This window comes from Microcaecilia unicolor, chromosome 1 (assembly GCF_901765095.1).
Source record: "Microcaecilia unicolor chromosome 1, aMicUni1.1, whole genome shotgun sequence".
NCBI classification, from domain to species: domain Eukaryota; kingdom Metazoa; phylum Chordata; class Amphibia; order Gymnophiona; family Siphonopidae; genus Microcaecilia; species Microcaecilia unicolor.
In genome coordinates this window covers 629,682,489-629,703,012 of record NC_044031.1, presented here as the reverse complement: position 1 = coordinate 629,703,012, position 20,524 = coordinate 629,682,489, and the positions used below count along the sequence as shown (strand labels likewise).

General features: G+C 47.6%; 1 protein-coding gene across 1 annotated transcript in view; it reads right to left on the bottom strand.

Moving 5' to 3' along the window:
* Positions 1-20,524, bottom strand: part of DGAT1 (diacylglycerol O-acyltransferase 1) — a 365,492-nt gene that overhangs the window by 312,070 nt on the left and 32,898 nt on the right. The window contains exon 2 of the mRNA XM_030220830.1: positions 965-1,052. Coding sequence (XP_030076690.1) covers positions 965-1,052 — 88 coding nt within the window. The remainder of the gene's footprint in view (positions 1-964; positions 1,053-20,524) is intronic.

Sequence of the window (20,524 nt, the reverse complement as noted above, 5' to 3'; positions counted from 1 at the left end):
TACTGCATTCAATTCTGGTCACCGTATCTCAAAAAAAGATATAGCAAAATTAGAAAAGGCTCAAAGAAGAATGACCAAAATGATAAAGGGATTGGAACCCCTCTCATATGAGAAAAGGCTAAAGAGGTTAGGGCTCTTTAGCGTGGAAAAGAGACGGCTGAGGGGAGATATGATTGAGGTCTAAAAAAACCCTGAATGGTGTAAAACGAGTAGAAGGGAATAAATTGTTTTACTCTTTCAAAAAGTACAAAGACTAGGGGACACTCAAGGAAGTCACATGGAAATACTTTTAAAACAAACAGGAGGAAATATTTTCACTCAACGAATAGTTAAGCTCTGGAACTTGTTGCCAGAGGATGTGGTAACAGTGGTTAGTGTATCTGAGTTTTTAAAAAAATGTGGACAATTTCCTGGAGGAAAAGTCCATAAACTGTTATTGAGATAGAAATGGGGAAGCCACTGCTTACCCTGTATTACTATCATGGAATGTTGCTACTATTTGGGGTTCTGCCACGTACCTGTGACCTAGATTGGCCACTGCTGGAAACAGGATACTGGGATAGTTGAACCACTGATCTGACCCAGTATGGCTATTCTTATGTTGGAGATCTGGGTCACTTAGGACTGTCACACACAGTAAGGGCTGCACACACTCGGAACTTTACACAAATTCTGAGCTATGAGAACATTCCACTATCCCAGCACCACTGGACGATGTTACCCATGTGTGTGCCTCATGCAATCCTGCTTCTGAAAGAGAGCGCCAACATCTTGCCCTGAATTCTTTCCAAACAGAGTGAAAAAGTTAACAGGGAAGCAAAAAAAAAAAAAGAGAACATCTCCTAAGATCCTGAGATACAGGTGTATCAGGCTTCTGATTCCAACTGCTGCACACTCTAGCTTTGCCCAGCTAAGTTTCTGGGAGAGTGATAAAATTACCCTTCATACAATACATCTTACTCACCAGCATAACCACACACCAGTTCAAAATCCCCCTGTAGTTACTGTAGCCACTGGCCGAGCTGAGCAGAGATTCTTGCAATTTGTGACATCTGCAGGAAAAAATAGGGAAATGATGTCAAAAGAACAGCATCAGTTTATACAGAACAAAGAGGAACTCACAGGACATATAGGAGAGCAAAGAGTAACTTTGACAGGGTGATGCCACAACAACCTCTGATGTCCCTATTCCTGCTGAAGGCTTATGGCTTGGTTAGTCCCTGCCACATTCATTCCCAAAAGACTGAATTTTTAATTGCAGCCCATTAACAGGTGGATGATTTGGTTGGGGGGGATGGGGAGGGTACTTTGGTATGTAGTATGTGTGTATATATTTAATATCCTGCTCTACCATTGATTTAGGCAGGTCACAAATTTCACATGCATAAACATGTATCCCTGAACCCCACTGAGAGAGAGGGGTGGAGGATAATGAGCATTTACGATGCTGTATGTTCCTTGTTTAATTGTTTATTTTAATGTGTGTTCACTGAACAATAAGATTGACGGTGTTTGATCTTATTTTAATTTTTGTTACATTTGTACCCCGCGCTTTCCCACTCATGGCAGGCTCAATGCGGCTTACATATTGTATACAGGTACTTATTTGTACCTGGGGCAATGGAGGGTTAAGTGACTTGCCCAGAGTCACAAAGAGCTGCCTGTGCCTGAAGTGGGAATCGAATTCAGTTCCTCAGTTCCCCAGGACCAAAGTCAACCACCCTAACCACTAGGCCACTCCTCCACAGCCAATTTCAGAGTGTTTGCCTTAGTATTTACATTAGCTGGACGGTGCACTCAGGGCTATTCTACTGAGTATGCATCCTGATCCCACAAACATGGAGAATTGTAATTGTCCAAGTTTTATGATAAATAATGCAGTTTCATCCCAACGTTATAGACGTTTATTCACATATAATTCTGGGTATGGGAGTTTTGTTAACTTATCACCCAGTTAGAGGGAATATGGGAGAAGCTGAAGAGTTGGTGATATTTCTCACTAATATTTTTGTGCAGGTACATATTTTGTTTTGGCAATTTTAACTTTGAATAGCAGCCAGAATGCCTTAGCCAGGTTTTGTTTTGGGGTTTTTTCTCTTGCCTATCTGCTGCTGCTGTCTGTAGTAGGAGTTCAGACAGGAGGGAGGTTGGGATTTGCCATGGCACCCCAGAGAGTTCGCTGGGGCGCACCAGGGTGCCGAAGCGCACTATTTGGGAAACACTGCACTAGAACATTACGCTCGACTTTCCAAAACTTGTTCATAGTTCCAATCTTTCAAGAAATATTCCACCAACACACCAGAAAAGCAATCTTCTCAGGCCAAGCCCCTGAGCATTGGAATAAGTTGCCCCAACACCTCCATCACAAAACATCTCTGCTGAATTACAAAACCAGCCTTAAAACATTCCTTTTTCAAGATATGTACTCTTAGTTCTATTTTGGGTTTATGCGGAGATGGAGACAGAACAGCCTCAGCCTACTTCCTCATCACCCTCTCTCCTTTCCTATAAATTATTGTAGTTCCACCCCTCCCCTTTCTTCTTCTTTAATTTTCCACTATGTCTTTCTCCCCCTCATACTTTATATTATGTAGTCTGTAAGCCGCCCAGGCATCCCCTTGATGGGCAGGGTAGTAAGTCAATAAATAAACTTGATTACCTTGGGCACTGAACTGTGGGGTGCCACAGGGATCCATACTGTCTCTCATTTTCTATCTCAAGCCTCTAGCTGAGCTGCTTCGGTCAAAGGACACAAAATTCTATATCTATGCTGATGATGTGCAACTACTCATACTTATTGAACCAAATCTACCCACAGCTTTGAATAAACTGACTGCCTAACCTTGACTACGGAATGGGCAAAACAAAACAAACCCTGCCCAAGCCCAAGAAAAACAGAATTTTTGGGTACCTAACACAAGTGGACAAGTATCTGACTTCAAAATGTCTTTTGGAAGTATGAATTCCATCTAAAATCACAGGTCAGGAATCTTGGGATACTGCTAGACTCATCACTTACTCTGATCCCACAAATTCAAACAACATTTAAAAATTGTCTTTATTGGGAGATCATATGATGTGTAGAGGAGTACAGACGTGAGCTTGCTCCTCTCCTAGGGTCCCAAACAAGGAACCTATGATCGCCACATCCATGAGAGGCCTTTTCATTCCAACTTTTACAAAAATGATTTATGGACAAATATTTGGTGACGGCACCTCAACTCAGGGAAACTGAAGATAGAGAAAAGATATGCATCAGTGTAGAAAAATGGCACCCATGGAGCCTTCTGTTGCTTCCTCCTTTTCGACCCTTCAACTGCAACAATTAACAGAAACAGCTGGAAAAGCATGGGGCCGTGCTGGGAACAACTACCTGCGCAATTGTCCGGTGTTGAGACTCTCCTAGCGGACACAACCTGCCGAACAACCGAGGTAGAAGAGTGGGTATCAAAAATGGAGGACGCAGCACATGCAGCAGAGACACATCTGCAAGTTGTGGAAAAGAAATTATCGGAGCACTTGGACAACATGGAAAATAGAGCCACAAGAGGTAATCTCCGGATAATTGGTTTACCAGAGACTTTACCAGACTAGATACTGGGGTTCCTGTTGGAGCGTTGGCTTACTTCAGATTTTGCCTTGACAGCATCGGACCACTATGCTTAGAAAGAGTCCACAGGGTGAGCTACAAGCGTGAAGGAAGCACTCAACTGCGTGTTGTGATGATCAAGGTACATAATTATATACTGTGAGGAGCCCGGCAAAGCTAGAGGGAAAGTTTTTAGGAAAAAGCTCCGGAAAGACAGACAGTACCCCAGAGAACTTGAGGGACTACAACTCCCAACTTCCCCGGGGTAGATCACATGACTCCTTCAGAGAGGTTAGTCCTCCCCATTCCACTAAGAACTTGAGGGACTACAACTCCCAGCTGCCCCACAGAAGAGCACATGACCCCTTTAGGGAAGTTAGCCCTCACTACAATTCCCAAGCTCCCCGGGATGGGTCTCATGACCATTTCAGGAAGGTTAATCAAGGAGATTTTGAGCTGCTGGAGAGGAGCGAGGAGGAGGAACTGATGGAGTGGTTGCCCTTGGAGAAAGTTTCCAGGGTTCCCAGAGAGATTGTAGCTCCTGATCCAGAACCTATGGACATTTCTGCCCTGGCCAAGGTAAAGGGGGAGAAGTCTAAAGGACTCATAACAACCTTAATTCAACCGTGGAAGGATCCTTAGAAAGGAACTCTGGAAGTTTGAGGTGTTTGAACCCACCCAGGGACTGACGGCAAGCACTGGGGTTTGTTCTCCAAAAGGATAACAGAAACTTGACACCGTGCTCAAGCCTGACCCAAGTGGGTGGATACCAGGTGGTTTCATTGGTGGTATGTTAAAAGGGTGTGGGTCCCTTCAGCCTCTAAATGTTTAATGAGGTGAAGGAACAAAAAGCTTGAGTTTAAAGGAGATGAACTGGAGTGCATGAATGAACTTTATTCAAGTAAATGAGCTCACCTTAAAAGACTGGATTAAACTCATGAATGAACTTTATTCAAGTGAATGTGCTTTCCTCAAAAGACTGCCTTAAACTTTGTGGGAAACACGAGATATAAGGACTCCAGTGCAGATAGGCTGAGAGGGCTTTATCGGACACCTTTTGGAGCAAATGACCCTAGGCGTCTGCCTGCATGAACTTAATTGTTAAGAGCCAGGCACCTGGGAAAGACTGGTCCTGGGAATAGGAATGAGAAAGTTTTATGTTTATTAACTGTTATGATTTCGAGGTATTAAAGAAAAGTCCCATAGGAAACTGGAGTGCAGTTGTGTCTCTGGATTTGCAAGTGGCTGACCCTCCAGCTGCAACAAAGAGTGGGACGTGTGACAACACAAAAGCTTGAATTTTTAAGAGGTTTCCACTTGAAGAGCAATGCACTGACTTATGATGGAGCCCATCTGCACAGAACTGTGAGAGTTGCAGGCCTGCTTCATGTTGCTGTACCCGGCCTTACTCAAAATATATTTTCAAGGCCAGTGGTGCACCTTTGACACTCCACTTGCGGCATAAGACTGTCTTAAGGACCTCAGAGATTGGAGCACAAGACAAGTAACTGAAATACACTAAAGTTATGATAATACATTGCTTAATGTAAATCTACAAGAGAAGACTTAGTAATCTGTTATATTATGAGATGTGGGGTGTGGGGCCCTATACATCCAGGGTGATCTCAGATTTTGCCACTACATGTGGGGAAACATGATGGATTCCATAGACGGTAGAGGGTTGATGGGAGGACAGAGAGGGGGGAATTGGGGGTGAGGAAGATTGGATAGTTGAGGGGTGGGATGTGAAAACTGTTGACTGGTGGTTTGGCTGTGGGTTACTTCATGGGCTGCTTGCTAGATTGGGGAGTGTTGGATTGAAAGATTATGCCCTCATTATCCTGTCGAGCGAGGCTTGGTACCCGGCAGTAACTTTTTTTTTTTTTGTTACATTTGTACCCCGCGCTTTCCCACTCATGGCAGGCTCAATGCGGCTTACATGGGGCAATGGAGGGTTAAGTGACTTGCCCAGAGTCACAAGGAGCTGTCTGTGCCTGACGTGGGAATCGAACTCAGTTCCTTAGTTCCCCAGGACCAAAGTCCACCACCCTAACCACTAGGCCACTCCTCCACTCCATTCTGTGTACAGATATGGTACAAGAATGAGTTTTTATCTCTGACATCCAGTGCTTTTTTTGTAGAAAAAAAGGTGCCGGTACTCATTGCGGGCGGGGTCACCACATATGACTCCACCCCTATTATAGCTATACCCCATTATACCAGCCACGATGCATATAAACAGACATCATTGAAAATATTATACTAGTATAGGAGAAAAAAATAACGTGATTTTTTTTCATTATAAATAATTTCTGTAAGCTGTTACGGCTCCAGTATACCCAGTGCAAAATAAGACATCAGATGTAAATTCTCAAATTGGACATATTCCAGATACTAAAATGAAAATAAAATGATTTTTTCTACCTTTGTTGTCTGGTGACTGTTTTTCTGATCATGCTGGCCCAGTATCTGATTCTGCTGCTATCTGTACTCTTAACTCCGTTTCCAGGGCTTCCTTTCCATTTATTTCTTTACTTTCTGCCTTTCTTCTTCATTTCTTGCCCTACACCCATAAGTAAAAGCTGGGTCCTCCACAGACTTGACTGTCCAGTGGATCCAGCTTCTGCCTATTTTCTTCATCCATGTGCAGTTTTTCTCCTCTCTTCCTTTTCCCTCATCTCCTTCCTCCCCTCCATCCATGTCCAGCATTTCTTCTCTCTCCCTTCCCTCTCCTCTCCTCCATCCACCCATGTCCAGCAGCCCTCCTCTCCCCTGCCCTCCTATCCATCCACCCATGTCCAGCATTTCTCCTCTCCCCCTTCCCTCTCCTCCATCCACCCATGTCCAGCAGCCCTTCTCTCCCCCCTCCCCTCCATCCACCCATGTCCACCAACCCTCCTCTCCCCCTGCCCTCCCCGCCATCCACCCATGTCCAGCAACCCTCCTCTCTCCCCTCTCCTCCATCAACCCATGTCCAGCAGCCCTCCTCTCCCCTGCCCTCCCATCCATCCACCCATGTCCAGCATTTCTTCTCTCCCCCTTCCCTCTCCTCCATCCACCCATGTCCAGCAGCCCTCCTATCCCCCCTCCCCTCCATCCACCCATGTCCAGCAACTCTCCTCTCTCCCCTCCATCCACCCATGTCTAGCAACCCTCCTCTCCAGCCACCCATGTTCAGCAACCCTCCTCTCCCCCCTGCCCTCCCCTCCATCCACCCATGTCCAGCAACCCTCCTCTCCCCCCTGCCCTCCAGCCACCCATGTCCAGCAACCCTCCTCTCCCCCCTGCCCTCCCCTCCATCCACCCATGTCCAGCAACCCTCCTCTCCCCCCTGCCCTCCCCTCCCCTCCATCTACCCATGTCCACCAACTCTCTTCTCTCCCCTGCCCCCCTCCAGCCACCAATGTCCAGCGACTCTCCTCTCTCCCCAGCCACCCATACCCAGCGATTCTCCTCTCCCCTGCCCCCCTCCAGCCCCCCCTACCCAGCGATTCTCCTTGCTCCCTTGACCCCCCTCCTCCAGCCACCCAGGTTGTCCAGTGGATTCTTTGGGGCAGGCAGGAAGGATCCTCCGTCTTTCCTGCCCACTGCTGGCGCTGACTCTCCCACGGTGCTACTGCATCGCTCTTCAAAATTGCCGCAGAGACTTACAAGGGCGGCCTCCAAGACTTCAGCAGAAGTCTTGCGAGGCCACCGCTGGAAGTCTCGGTGGCCATTTTTAAAGAGCGATGCAGTAGCGCCGCGGGAGAGTCAGCACCGGCAGCAGGCAGGAAAGACTGGGGATCTTTCCTGCCTGCCCCGAAGAATCCACTGGACAACCTGAGTGGCTGGAGGAGGGGGAGCGAGGAGAATCACTGGGTAGGGGGGGCTGGAGGGGGCTCCAGCACACCACCGGACCTCACAAAAAAGGTGCCGGTACACCGTACCGGCGCATACCGGCACAAAAAAAAGCACAGCTGACATCAGCAATGTGCCCTTAGAAGCGCTTCGCTTTCTCTCCTGGAATGTTTGTGGCATAACCTCTCCCATAAAATGCAAGAAAATCCTTGGAGCATTAAATAGACATAAAGCTGACCTAGTGTGTTTACAAGAAACCCGGCTCTTAGCGTTAGAAGATCAGAAATTACACAGGCAATGGGTGAGGGGAAGTATTCTGTTCCCCATCACAGAGCCAAAGAGGAGCGTTGGTTATATTAGTGAGGAAAGCAGTACGCTGTATGGCGCGACAGAATTTCCAAGATGAGAAGGGTCATTACGTACGAGTTCACCTTAATATTCATGGGCATGAGTTGATTTTGGTAGGGGTGTAGGGGCCGGTTCCAAAAAAAAGATCTTTTTTTAGTAAATTATTGCAAGATTGCTGGGAGGAAGTGACATCATCGAGCAGCATGGCCACTTAAGAGCCTAGCTTATGCTTACCCGCTAAGATATTGAGCGATTCCCTCGCGTTTTGAATTATTTTTCTATTGCGGAGCAGAGGCTTGCAGATTAGTGATTGCCGCTGCATTGAACAATGAGCGCTCGACAGGAAATAGTGGACCTTTCCCACTACTCTTTCACCGGCGGGGCTCGCTCAGGAACCAGAGGCCCTGCGTGACCAGGCAGTCTCTGGAAGCTCCTCACCAAAAGATCTATTCACTTCAGGAGATGAGATCGTGGGGCAAGAAGGGACACCCCTCCCTGAGCTAAAGGAATGGCTCCAAGAGAATCGTTCAGATTTAAAAGCGGTTTGGGCTGATTTAGCCATGCTTGGCGCTGATCTTCACAGAGAGATGTGAGAACTGGGTCACAGGTTGGAGGAAGCAGAAACTCATACTGATTAGCATACTGAAGCACTTGGCTCCCTAGATCAGCAGATTGGGGACCTTCATGCAACAACAACTGATGGATAAATTAGAGGATCTGGAAAACCACAGTAGTCGGTGCAATCTGTGCTTCCGGGGTCTCCCTGAAACTCCTACCTACCAGGACTGTGAGTCTGTGGTCCAGATACTGGTAAGCTACCTGCTTGCTGGGAATGGGGCCCCACTTGAACCTCATACTATCTTATTGGAGCAGTCCCATAGAGCGCTGGGCCCAGTGCGGAATAATCTTTCTAAAGATATTATCGAATGTTTTCAGGATTACAAACTTAAAGAACAAGTTCTAAAGGCAACGCACCAAACCCAAAACATTCAGTGGGACTCGTATAATATAGAAATCGACCAGGATTTGACTGCGGCCACATTAAAGTGTTGGGCTGATTTGAAGCCTGTCACTAGGAGGCTTTGAGAACTGGGCATCCGTCTACATCAAGTCAAATCACTTTCAGAAGCCTGGGAGGTTCTCTTGGAAGAAGATACAACATCAATGCTGCCAGCCTCGGGCTCTGCTAGATCTGCTTCCACCTTGGCTCCTCCTCCTAAGTGGCAGTGCGTTACAAAGGGCCATAAACGTTTACAGCAACAACAATCGGCTAGTCAGCTTACTTGATCTGCTCTCCAAAGTGCTGTGTTTTACTGCTTTCTTCTTTGGAATCTGCTATATTGCTTAGAGACATAATTGTTTCTACAACTTGAACTTACTACTATGCAGTTGCTTATGTGGTGTCTCCTTTAGAGATTTTCGTTGCCTTCAAGTTTTTTCTTACCTTTTGCTGGTGTTTCATAGTTTCATCATTTAATATGCTTGTAGTTTGATTTGCAGCATATTATGTTTTCCGATGTTCTTGTAGGTTCTGCAGGGGATCTATGCTTGCTTTGCACTTCCTCTGCTGACACCACTCCGTATGGGTGGGGAGTCTTAGATTAATGAGGGGGGTACAGGGAAGGTGGAGGGGGATTTGGGTGGGGATTGCGGGGAAAGTTTGGGGTGTGCAAGGGAGGGATAGTTTATGTGTTTTGGTGGAGAGAGTTGGATGTGTGGTCTCTTTGGAGTGGGATCCTTTTTGTTTTATTAGTGTCCTAGCTGTCTGATATTTCTTTAGTGCTCCTGAATGCCAGGGGGTTGAACAGCACGCGGAAGCAGCAGCTGCCTTTTCGAGAGCTGCTCCACCTTTGGATGGATGTTGCCCTGGTACAGGAGACACACTTTAAACCTGTTCATGAGCATTTGTGTCATCATCGTAGATATCCTAATATGTATTTTGCTCCTAATAGTGCTAATACTAAAACGCAGGGAATTTTAATTGCTTTTAACTATTCTAAACCATGGGAAATTTTGAAGATTATTAAAGACAAAGGGGGTCATTATTTGTTAATGATCTTTGTGCTAGGGGGTTCATACATATACCCTGGTGAATGTCTATGGCCCTAATACAGATCATGGGGAACACTTCTCTCATCTAGATCAATTGTTTTTGAAGCATGGTGAAGACTCTCTACTAGTTGTGGGGGGGGATTTTAATCTTATTATACTTCCACAACTAGATAACTCTGCTCATGGGGTTCATTATGTGCAGCGAGATAGAGAGCGGCTGCATATGTTTATTGCGCGCTGGCATTTGATAGACCTCTGGCGTCAAGCCAATCCTGCCCTGTGTGGGTATACATACTTTTCTTCAGTTCATAATTCTTTTTCTCAGATTGATTTTTGGCTGGGGGACGCCTCAATTCCACAACGAGTTTGTAGCCATCAAATAATACCACGTACCTTGTCAGATCACACTCCGATCTTGTTACAACTGAACGTGTCCATCTGGCAGTGGCGGTTGGACGAGGCGTTGCTCTCTGATACGACATACCTTTCCCAATTAGAATATCAGATTAAAGACTATATACAGTTCAATGATACGGGGGAGGTTTCGTCAGTCATTCTTTGGGATGGACTTAAACTGTTATGCGTGGCCATCTTATTGCATTGAGAGCTCGTGTGGAGGAAACACTCACACGCGGAAGATACTCTAAAGAAGCAATTGACCCGGACAGAGGGTCAGCTTCATTGGCAGGGTTCCCAGCTGTCTTCACATCTTTTAGATCAGGCACATAAAATTCGCACTGAACTCTATGATCTTCAATTTGTGGATATCTCTGAACAGCTTCAGAGAGTTCGTCGATCTCATTTTGAGTTTGGAAATAAAACTAGTAGACACCTGGCTTATAAGCTTAAACAACATGCCACCCAGACCCATATTGTTACTCTTAGAGATGATCAAGGGGAGGATACATTCTGATCCTGAACACCTGCAATCTATGTTCCGACAGTATTATGAAACACTTTATACTCCGGATAGTGATCCTTCTGTAGACGCCATCACTGTGTATCTTTACAATGTAGATTTGCCTCGGCTGGCGGAGGGCACTAGGCAGGCACTATCTCGGCCTATAGACTTGGATGAAATACATCAAGCAATTCGTAGCTTGGCTCCTCACAAAGCCCCAGGTCCTGATGGATTTACTAATAAATTTTATGAGATTCGGCAAACTATTGGCTCTGCTGCTTTTGCGGGTGTTTAATTCTTTTGATAAGGGCCAACTATTACTTGGAACCTAGAATTTGGCCACCATTACGGTTATACCCAAGCCAGGCAAGGATCCTCAAGTGTGTAGCTCCTATAAACCTATTTCTCTCCTGGGAGTTGAATATAAGATTTTTACTAAAATCTTAGCCACACATTTACAGCTTTATCTTCCCTCACTGATTCATGAAGATCAAGCAGGTTTTGTCCAGGGACGGCAAGCGTTTGATAATATTTGTAGAGCTCTTCATTTGATCCATGGAGCTCATGCTGCCGGTGTTCCTTTATGTTTGTTATCCCTTGATGTGGAAAAAGCATTTGATAGGGTGTGTTGGCAATTTCTTTTTGAAGTCCTAGAGAGAGTTGGAATCACAGGCCGGTTTTTCCAGTGGCTCCAGCTTATATATGCTGCACCGTATATTGCTATCCGGGTCAATGGTCAGTGCTCGAGCTCTCTTTATCTTGAGGTACGCATCAGGGATGCGCCCTGTCCCCTTTGCACTGCCAATCGAACCCTTAGCTATTAATATTCGTGCACATCTAGCTATTAGAGGCCCTTGCTATGGGGTCATTGAATCTTGGATTCTTATTTTTGCTAATGATATTATACTTCTCATGTTGACAGATCCGTTGAGTTCTTTCCTGGTGGTCTCGGCTATGTTGCAAGAATATGGAGCAGTATCTGGCTTTAAAATTAACCTTGATAATTCTGAGGCTTTAGATATCAATATACCCAATCAACAGCTCGTTATGCTGCAATCTTGTTTTCCATTTCGTTGGGCAGCAAGGCATATTCGATGCTTGGGGATCTATCTTCCTAATAAGTCTTGATGATATATATGAGGATAACTTTCCAGCTAAGGTGCAGGAGCTATTCTTAGAATTGGAACAGTGGGAGGGGTTAACAATCTTGTAGCTTGGATGTATTAAGGCGGTTAAATATAATCATACTCCCCAAAATATTATATTTATTTATGGCATTGCCCATCTCTTTGCCTGATAAATTTCTACAAGGCCTGCAGCGAAGGGTTTTTTTTCCTTCATTTGGAGGAGACAGCCACCGAAGGTACGTAGGGACATGATGTATCAGATGCTTCTGCAGGGAGGGATGGGGGTTCCCTCCTTTCTCCTATATTACCAAGAAGCTCATCTTCGGGTTTTGGCGGACTGGCTCCAGGGTACCAGAAACGTTTAGAAATGGCATGAGCAGGGGTGGTTAGACCCATATCCATTGAGAACAATACCGTGGGGCTTCCTACTCGGTTTCTCAAACAGCTCATTCGGCAATTGCCACCTCTGCTTCGGTGGCCTCTTGCTACTTGGAGTAAGATACAGGAAAAAAAATTTCCGGGTCGTTTATATTTTTTACTTATGTTTATTCGCTTTGCGCCACTGTTTGGTCCAGGTGCCCTGGATCCCTGTTATCAGTCTTGGGAAGGCTTGGGCATCTGTGAGCTGTATGGGATGAGGGTGAGATTCTTTTGTTTGATGAGTTATGTGAAGAATATGGCCTCCACTCCCTGCATGCCTTTCAATATTACCAGTTTCGAGATTTTATTGCATGCCGGGCAAGGGGTGATTTATGTTTGGCTGAGACCCTTCTTGAGTGAGCGCTAGCTGGTGGTGGAGGGAGGGGTGGGGTTTCTAGGATATATAGAGCTCTCCTCTCTTATCGTCAACCTATTGTGTACTACTTATCAAAGTGGAAGAGGACACTAGGTGCATCTTATGAATACACGCAATGGGAACAGGTGTTTAAATCCCTCCTTAAGGTTTCCATCTCTAGTGCTTTGGTTGCAAATGGGCATAAAATACTTTATTGTTGGTATTATACTCCCAGCGTTTGGCCAATATGTTTCACTTGGGGTCAGCTCTCTGCTGGCGACAGTGTGAGTTGGAGGGGGATATGTTTCATATTTGGTGGTCCTGTCCGTATGCTCAGACGGTTTGGACTATGGTGTTGCAATTCCTTTTCAGTGTAACTGCAGTTAATTATCCTATGAGGATGGACTGCTGCCTTCTCCACTTTAAACTTCTGGGGGTAAAAAAAGCGTATTCACGGCTTTGCCACGCAGGTGTTTGTGGCCAGTAAGCTGGTCTTAGCGGCGGCGTTGAACAGTCCTACTCTTCCTGGTCTCCAGGCAATCTTAAACAAGCTGGACTATATCCATCTGATGTCTAAATTACCTGTTATGCACACAGGACATTTATGGGAAAAATAGGTTCTTACTATGATAATTTTCTTTCCTTTAGTCATACCAGATGAAGCCATTACGTATAGGTTGTGTCCATCAACCAGCAGGGGGAGATAGAGAGCACTCAACTTTTCACAGTGCCTCATGGCCAGCTAGCTCCACTGCCTCTTCAGTATTTGAAGCTTTCAAAGCAGTATGGCAAACCGCAATGGGAATAAAATGAACTTTCCTCATAGCGAACAATGGCCCCTTAACAAGGGCATAAACTCAACAAAGGAGGGAATGAACTCATCCTCCTGGAGGGAATAAACTCGTCCTCCACTTTGTATAAACGGAGGGAATACTTGCATCCTCCTGGAGGGAATAAACTCATCCTCCCAAAACATGAACTGGAGGGAATGAACTCATCCTCCTATAACTGTAATAAGAATCCTGAAGACTGTTTTCCGACTCCCCAAGGAAGGAATATAACTTCAGGAAACAAGAACAGCACCTAAAATCAGAATCACTGCAATACAGACAATCATACAGGGAGGGCTCATGGCTTCATCTGCTATGACTAAAGGAAAGAAAATTATCATGGTAAGAACCTAATTTTCCCTTCCTTGTCATCAAGCAGATGAAGCCATTACGTATGGGATGTAACAAAGCAATCCCTAAATAGGGTGGGAACAAGCCACACCACGTGCTAGCACCTGTGCTCCAAAACGCGCATCCCTCCTGGCAGCCAAATCCAGCCTGTAATGTCGGGCGAAAGAGAGCTTAGAAGCCCATGTTGCAGCACTGCAAATCTCATGAAGAGATGTGCTCCAGTTTCCGCCCAGGAAGAGGAAATCACTCTTGTGGAATGTGCCTTAAAGGCTTCAGGTGGAGCCCGGCCAGACAGCAGATATGCTGAAAAGATAGCTTCTCTGAGCCAACGGGCAATAGTGGCTTTAGACGCTGAAGACCCTCTGCGAGGACCTGCAAACAGCACATAAAGATGATCAGAGGTCCTGAAAGAATTTGTAATTCGCAGATACTGCAACAGAGTCCTGCGCACATCCAAAAGGTGCAACTGCCCAAATGAATCTCAACAAAGGAGGGAAGAAAAACAGGATGGTTTAGGTGAAACGCTGAAACCACCTTAGGCATGAAGGAAGGCACGGTCCGAACCGTGACCCCCGACTCTGACAATTGCAGAAAAGGGTCTCTACAGGACAGCACCTGGAGCTCTGACACCCGTCTCGCCAAGGTAATGGCCACTAAAAAGACGGCCTTCAGTGTCAAATCTTTCTCTGAAGCACGCCGAAGCGGTTCAAAGGCAGTCCCCTGAAGGGCCTTCAATATTAACCCCAGGTTCCAAGCTGGACAAGGTGCCTGCACGGGAGGACGGAGCCGAAGCACCCCTCTAAGAAACCGTGCTACATCTGGATGAGCAGCTAAAGACACGCCTTCAACCTTGCCACGCAGGGAGGCCGATGCTGCCACTTACACCCGCAGGGAATTATAGGCCAAGCCTTTGTGTACACCATGCTGCAAAAAATCCATAATCAAAGAGACAGGAGCCCGCAACGGAGAAAGCGCTCTTGAAACATACCAAACTTCAAACTGGCGCCAAATCCTTACAAGCCTGCAGGAGAGTGGAAATTACCTTATTTGAGTAGCCTTTATCTCTCAATTGTGCCCTCTCAATCGCCATGCCATAAGACCAAAGCGGCAGGCGTCCTCCATGGCCACCGGACCCTGTGACAACAGGTGCAGAACCAGAGGTAACGGAAAGGGAGCCTCCAACAGCATCTGTCGGAGGTCCGCATACAAAGGCCTCCTGGGCCAATCCGGGGCGATGAGCACCACTTCTCCTAGATGCAGCCGAAGCCGCAGGAGCACTCGCCCTATCAAGGGCCACGGAGAGAAGACATACAGCAAGCCCAGGAGCCAGGGTTAAGCCAAGGCATACAACCCGGCAGAGCGAGGATCCCTCCGTCTGCTGAAGAAGCACGGGACTCTGGCATTGGAACTGGTCGCCATAAGATCCATCACTGGCTTGCCCCATTTGGCACATATCTGCAGGAATACATCGTCTGCTAGTTCCCACTCCGCTGGATCGATCTGATGCCTGCTTAGATAGTCGGCTTGCACGTTGCTCTGACCTGCAATGTGAGCTGCTGACAGGGACTGTAGATGCAGCTCGGCTCAGTGGCAAATTTGTTCGGCCTGCGCGGCTAGAGCTCTGCACTGAGTGCCGCCTTGTCGATTTATGTAGGCCACTGCTGTCGTGTTGTCCGACAGAACTCTGACAGCCAATCCTTCCAGGGTCACTTGAAAGGCCAGAAGATCCAGAAACACCGCTTCCAATTCCAGGAGGTTGATAGACCACTCCGACTCGTCGGGCGTCCACAGACCCTGGGCATGCTTCCCCTGGCAATGTGCACCCCAGCCCTTCAGGCTGGCATCTGTCACCACTAGGCACCAGTCGGGGAGTGCCAGCGGCATTCCCCGCCACAACATGCTGTCCGAGAGCCACCACTCCATACTGAGGCGGGCCGCAGGGAGCCAAGAAAGTCTGCATTGATAATCCTGAGATACTGGAGACCATCGTTGAAGTAGAGAATACTGTAGAGGTCTCAGGTGCGCTCTCGCCCATGGCACCACTTCCAAGGTGGCCGTCATCGATCCCAACAGCTGGACAATGTCCCAAGCTCGCGGGCGGGGCATCCTCAGGAGCAGACGGACCTGATTCTGAAGCCTTTGCTCGGAAAGAAACACATAGCCCAAGGCTCTGTCGAACCTGGCCCCCAAATATTCTAGAGATGGCGAGGGGGTCAGGTAACTTTTGGCCATATTGACGACCCAGCCCAGAGATTGAAGGACTGAAACCACTCTGGCTGTAGCTAGCTGACTCTGTTTTTCTGAGCCTGCTCTGATGAGCCAGTCATCTAGGAACGGGTGAACCCGGATACCCTCTCGCCTGAGAAAGGCAGCTACTACCACCATTACCTTGGAGAAGGTTCAGGGAGCTGTGGCGAGGCCAAAAGGCAAGGCCCGAAACTGGAAATGTTTTCCCAACACCGCAAACCACAGAAACTTCTGGTGCGGGGGCCAAATTGGTATGTGCAAGTAAGCTTCTTTCAGGTCCAGAGAAGTGAGAAACTCTCCTGGCTGTACCGCCGCAATGACGGAGCGCAGGGTTTCCATGTGAAAATGCCGCACCCTTAAGGACTTGTTTAGCTCTTTTAAGTCCAGGAACGGGCGAAAAGACCCGCCTTTTTGTGGCACCACAAAGTAAATGGAGTAGCGGCCTAGACCTTGTTCGGCGGGAGGCACCGGGGTCACAGCCCCTATCTGGCACAGACTGTGCAAAGTCTCCTCTACCACCCCCCGTTTGGCAGCAGAACCGCATCGGGACTCCACAAACACGTCTCTCACCAGGGCATCGAATTCTATTCGGTATCCGTCTCTGATCAGGTCCAAGACCCACTGATCAGCGGAGATTTTGGCCCACTCCTCAAAAAAAGAGGGAAAGTCTTCCTCCGATGACAGGAAACGAGGAGGGGCCGGCGCACCATCATTGAGAGGGTCGCCTCTGAACCGGCAGCTGTGGAACGTTTGTCCGAGCAAAAGGAGTTTCTCTGCTGAAAGCAGGCATGCGAAGTGAACCCAGCAGCACGCCCCGGGCGGTACCTTCTAGCTTCACGGAAGCGAGGTCTGTAAGAGGAGAGGAGCGGACCACCTGACCCTTAGAGGAAGGCTTCGGCCTATCTTCGGGCAAGCGCTGAGGTTTGGAATCCCCCAGGCCTTCAACAATGTTTTCCAGCTCCTCACCAAACAGGAGAAGGCCTTGAAAGGGCAACTTCACCAACCTTTGCTTAGAGGCCATGTCCACCGCCCAATGTCGTAGCCAAAGAGTGCGGCGAGCCGTCACTGCTACAGCCATTTGTTTAGCCGAAGCTCTGACCATATCATAAAGCGCGTCAGCCAAAAGGACAAGGCCGACTCCATCCACGGAGCCACTACAGATAAGGTCTCCCCTCCATCACCGGGCTGTTCCACTGCCTGCTGTAACCAAGCCAGGCAGGCTCTAGCAGCATAACAACTGCATGCAGACGCCCGAACAGCGAGACCTGCCAACTCAAAGGACCGCTTCAGAGCTGAATCAAGCCTGCGGTCTTGAATATCCTTCAGGGCAACACCTCCTTCAACAGGGAGGGTAGTTCTCTTTGTCACAGCCATGACCAGGGCATCCACTTTAGGCATTGCAAAGCGAGCCAAATGTTCCTCACTCAGAGGGTATAATTGCCCCATAGCCCTGGCAACCTTCAAAGGTCCCTCGGGGTCAGCCCATTGAGCCGAAATAAGCTCTTGGATGGAGTCTTGCAAAGGAAAGGCTCGAGCAGGCTTTCTGGTACTAGCCATCCTTGGATTAACAGAGGAGGCTGTGCCACTCCAAGGATCTTCAATCGAGAGGGCTTGTAAGGCATCTGAAATAAGCGCTGACAGCTCCTCGCAGTGGAAAATCCTCACCGCAGACGGATCATCAAGCTCCTGTGGCAATTCTGCACCCAACTCTGGCTCCTCAGCCCAAGAAGTTCTGCCAGACCCCTCAGAATCCTCATAGCCCGACCATGGGGGGGGGGGGGGGGGTGCCACACTCAGAAGGGGAATTAGCCCTTCTGCGTTTATCAGGAGGATAAGAAACAGGCAAAGCCAACTCCAAAAGGCCAGGATTCACCGGGGGGGGGGGGAGCAGGCAGAGGGTCTGAAGATCCCTGTGGAAGAGCTCTTTTAAGCATGTACGCCCTATGCAGCATTAAAACAAAATCAGGAGAGAAAACCGCTCCCTGACCGCCCGGATCCTGCCCAGGGCTATCAGCTCTATTACTAGCCTCACTCAGAGGACCCCCCCCCCCCCCGGATTCAGGGCTCTCCGTCGCAACGGAGACCGCGCCATGTGGAAAATCAAAAATGGCGTCCGCTGCCAGCTCAGAGCGCAAAAGATCGCCACTCGCCATGCTCGGGCTGGCTCTACCGTCTGTACAGCATGAATTACAGAGCCCCGCTGCTGATTTGCGCTTGCCACATTTAGAACAGCGCTTTACAGTCTCCGCAGCCATCGCAGAAAATGGCGGTAAAATTCAAAAATGGCGGTTCGCACCAAAAACGTCCCGATCGCGGGCCCACCCCGGAGGAGTCAGAAAACACTCTTACCTCACTAGACCGAGTATCACAGCTCCGGTCCTGCAGAAGAACCTCAAGAAAAAAACCTTTTTTCCAAGATCGCTGTGCTAAAGCGCGACGCGACTTTATTTATTTATTTATTTTTAACGCTGTGAGGAAAGCAGAGGCAAAAGAGGTAAATAAAAACACTCCGGAGGCTCAGATAAGTGGGAAAGGCAGGGAAAGGCGAACCAATGTGCCTGCATCCACTGAGTGGGAAAGGACAGGGAAAAGCAAGCTAATATGTCCACATCCACGGGGACATGGGTAAGGCAGGGAAAGGGCTGACCTATGTGCCTTCAAAGTGAAGCTGCTATAGCCTCTAACACCCCGGCTAACAACTGGCAAGCCAGGAGCCACCCCCAGGCAGATTTTTGTCGGAGCTCGAAGAAGCTGCAGCCACCCTGCTTGGGGAGATAGAGAATACTGAAGAGGCAGTGGAGCTAGCTGGCCATGAGGCACTGTGAAAAGTTGAGTGCTATCTCCCCCTGCTGGTTGATGGACACAACCCATACGTAATGGCTTCATCTGCTTGATGACAAGGAATGACCTATCATAAGATTTGGGACTTATGTTCAATGGACCTCGCATCCAGACGCTTCCTTGCTCATTTATCAATCCAAGTAGGGTGTTTTTTCGGGGGGGGGGGGGGGGGGGGGGGGGAAGGGTGGGGATGGTAAAGGATGGTCTGAGTTGTAACATTGTATTTGTCCTGACATTTTTTTTTTTTTAAATGGATGATTTCTGGTTATATTGATATATGGTATACTTTTGTTGTTATTTTCAATAAAGGAAAAATAAAAGTAAAAAAAAAATTATTGCAAGATAGCGTGGAACATGCTAGTCTCCCTTTGGGGATATTATGTGATTTTAATACCGTTCAAGATCAGTCTCTAGATCACTCCACAGGTATAGCGTCCAGTGAAGAGTGTAGTGGAACGGATCTGCACACTTTTTGTAACATGCTAAATTTATTAGATCCTTGAAGATTGCTTCTCCTGGAGGAGAGAGATTACACGCTGTAAGGGGTCTGGGGAAAAGCCAACCGAAAGAGTGCTGGGGCAGGGATTTGAGAAGGAGGTGTTCTTAAGGAAAAGTTTCACTCTCAGGTTCCTAGTACATATGAGATTCGCCCCCTAGAATATTGAATAAGGGAAGGAACATAACATACATAGTAACATAGTAGATGCCTTTTTCTACCATTCCCAGGATCCATCACGCCCTTGGCAAGACTGGCAGGAGTTGGAGGGCAGGGAAGATGATTGCGAAATGATCTCTGATCAGGGTGATGAGGAGCAGCTGGGGGACTCCTGGGGGGAGGAGGCTATGGAGTATGATAAAACAGAGGCAGCTGAGGGGCAGGAGGAAGAAGTGTATGGAGATCTCAGCTCTAGCACGGACCCCAGGTGGTAAAGTAAAAGGTTTTCTGTCTGCTACAATACCCAAACTGTTTAAGACCGGGGAGAGAAGGCTGATGCAGTGGGGAAGGAGCTTGTGGAGGATGTTAGCCTAAGGAATTGCCTACGGGGTCAGAAGGGAGTGCAATGAAGGAGAATGTTACAAGGAAGAAATGAAATTATCCTATTGAATGATCTGAGACTGTGTGATGAAATGTATTTATGGTGTAAAGCTAATTGAATTGGCAAACTGCTGAGAAGTTAAAGCAGTGTCAGGAGAAGCTAGACACTCATTAAACCTTCCTAGCGAAGTGAGCTGGACAATGTAAAGAGAAGGGGAATCAATGAGAGTTGTGAACTGTGTAACTAAAGATTAAGCAAAATAAAACCTTTAACCTATAAGAAGCTTTGGAGCTGCTGTGCATTCTTGGTAAAAGTCTGTGGTAAAGATACTGAAGGGTAGCAGCCATTTGAGAAGAGTGCCGGAACCAGAGAGTGTGGAGCAAGGACAGCACTATGGTAGAAGCCTTCCAGCAACGTTGAATCCAGGGAAGCTAAGTGGTATTAGCCCAGGCCGGTCTGTGGAAGAGGGACCTGCTGACAACGCACACACTTCACGTGCACATCACACTCTTTCATGGATAGATTACATACTTGTGAGCAAAGAATTGTTTTCTAATGTGGCATCTCCAGTTATAGGCCCAGAGGAGAT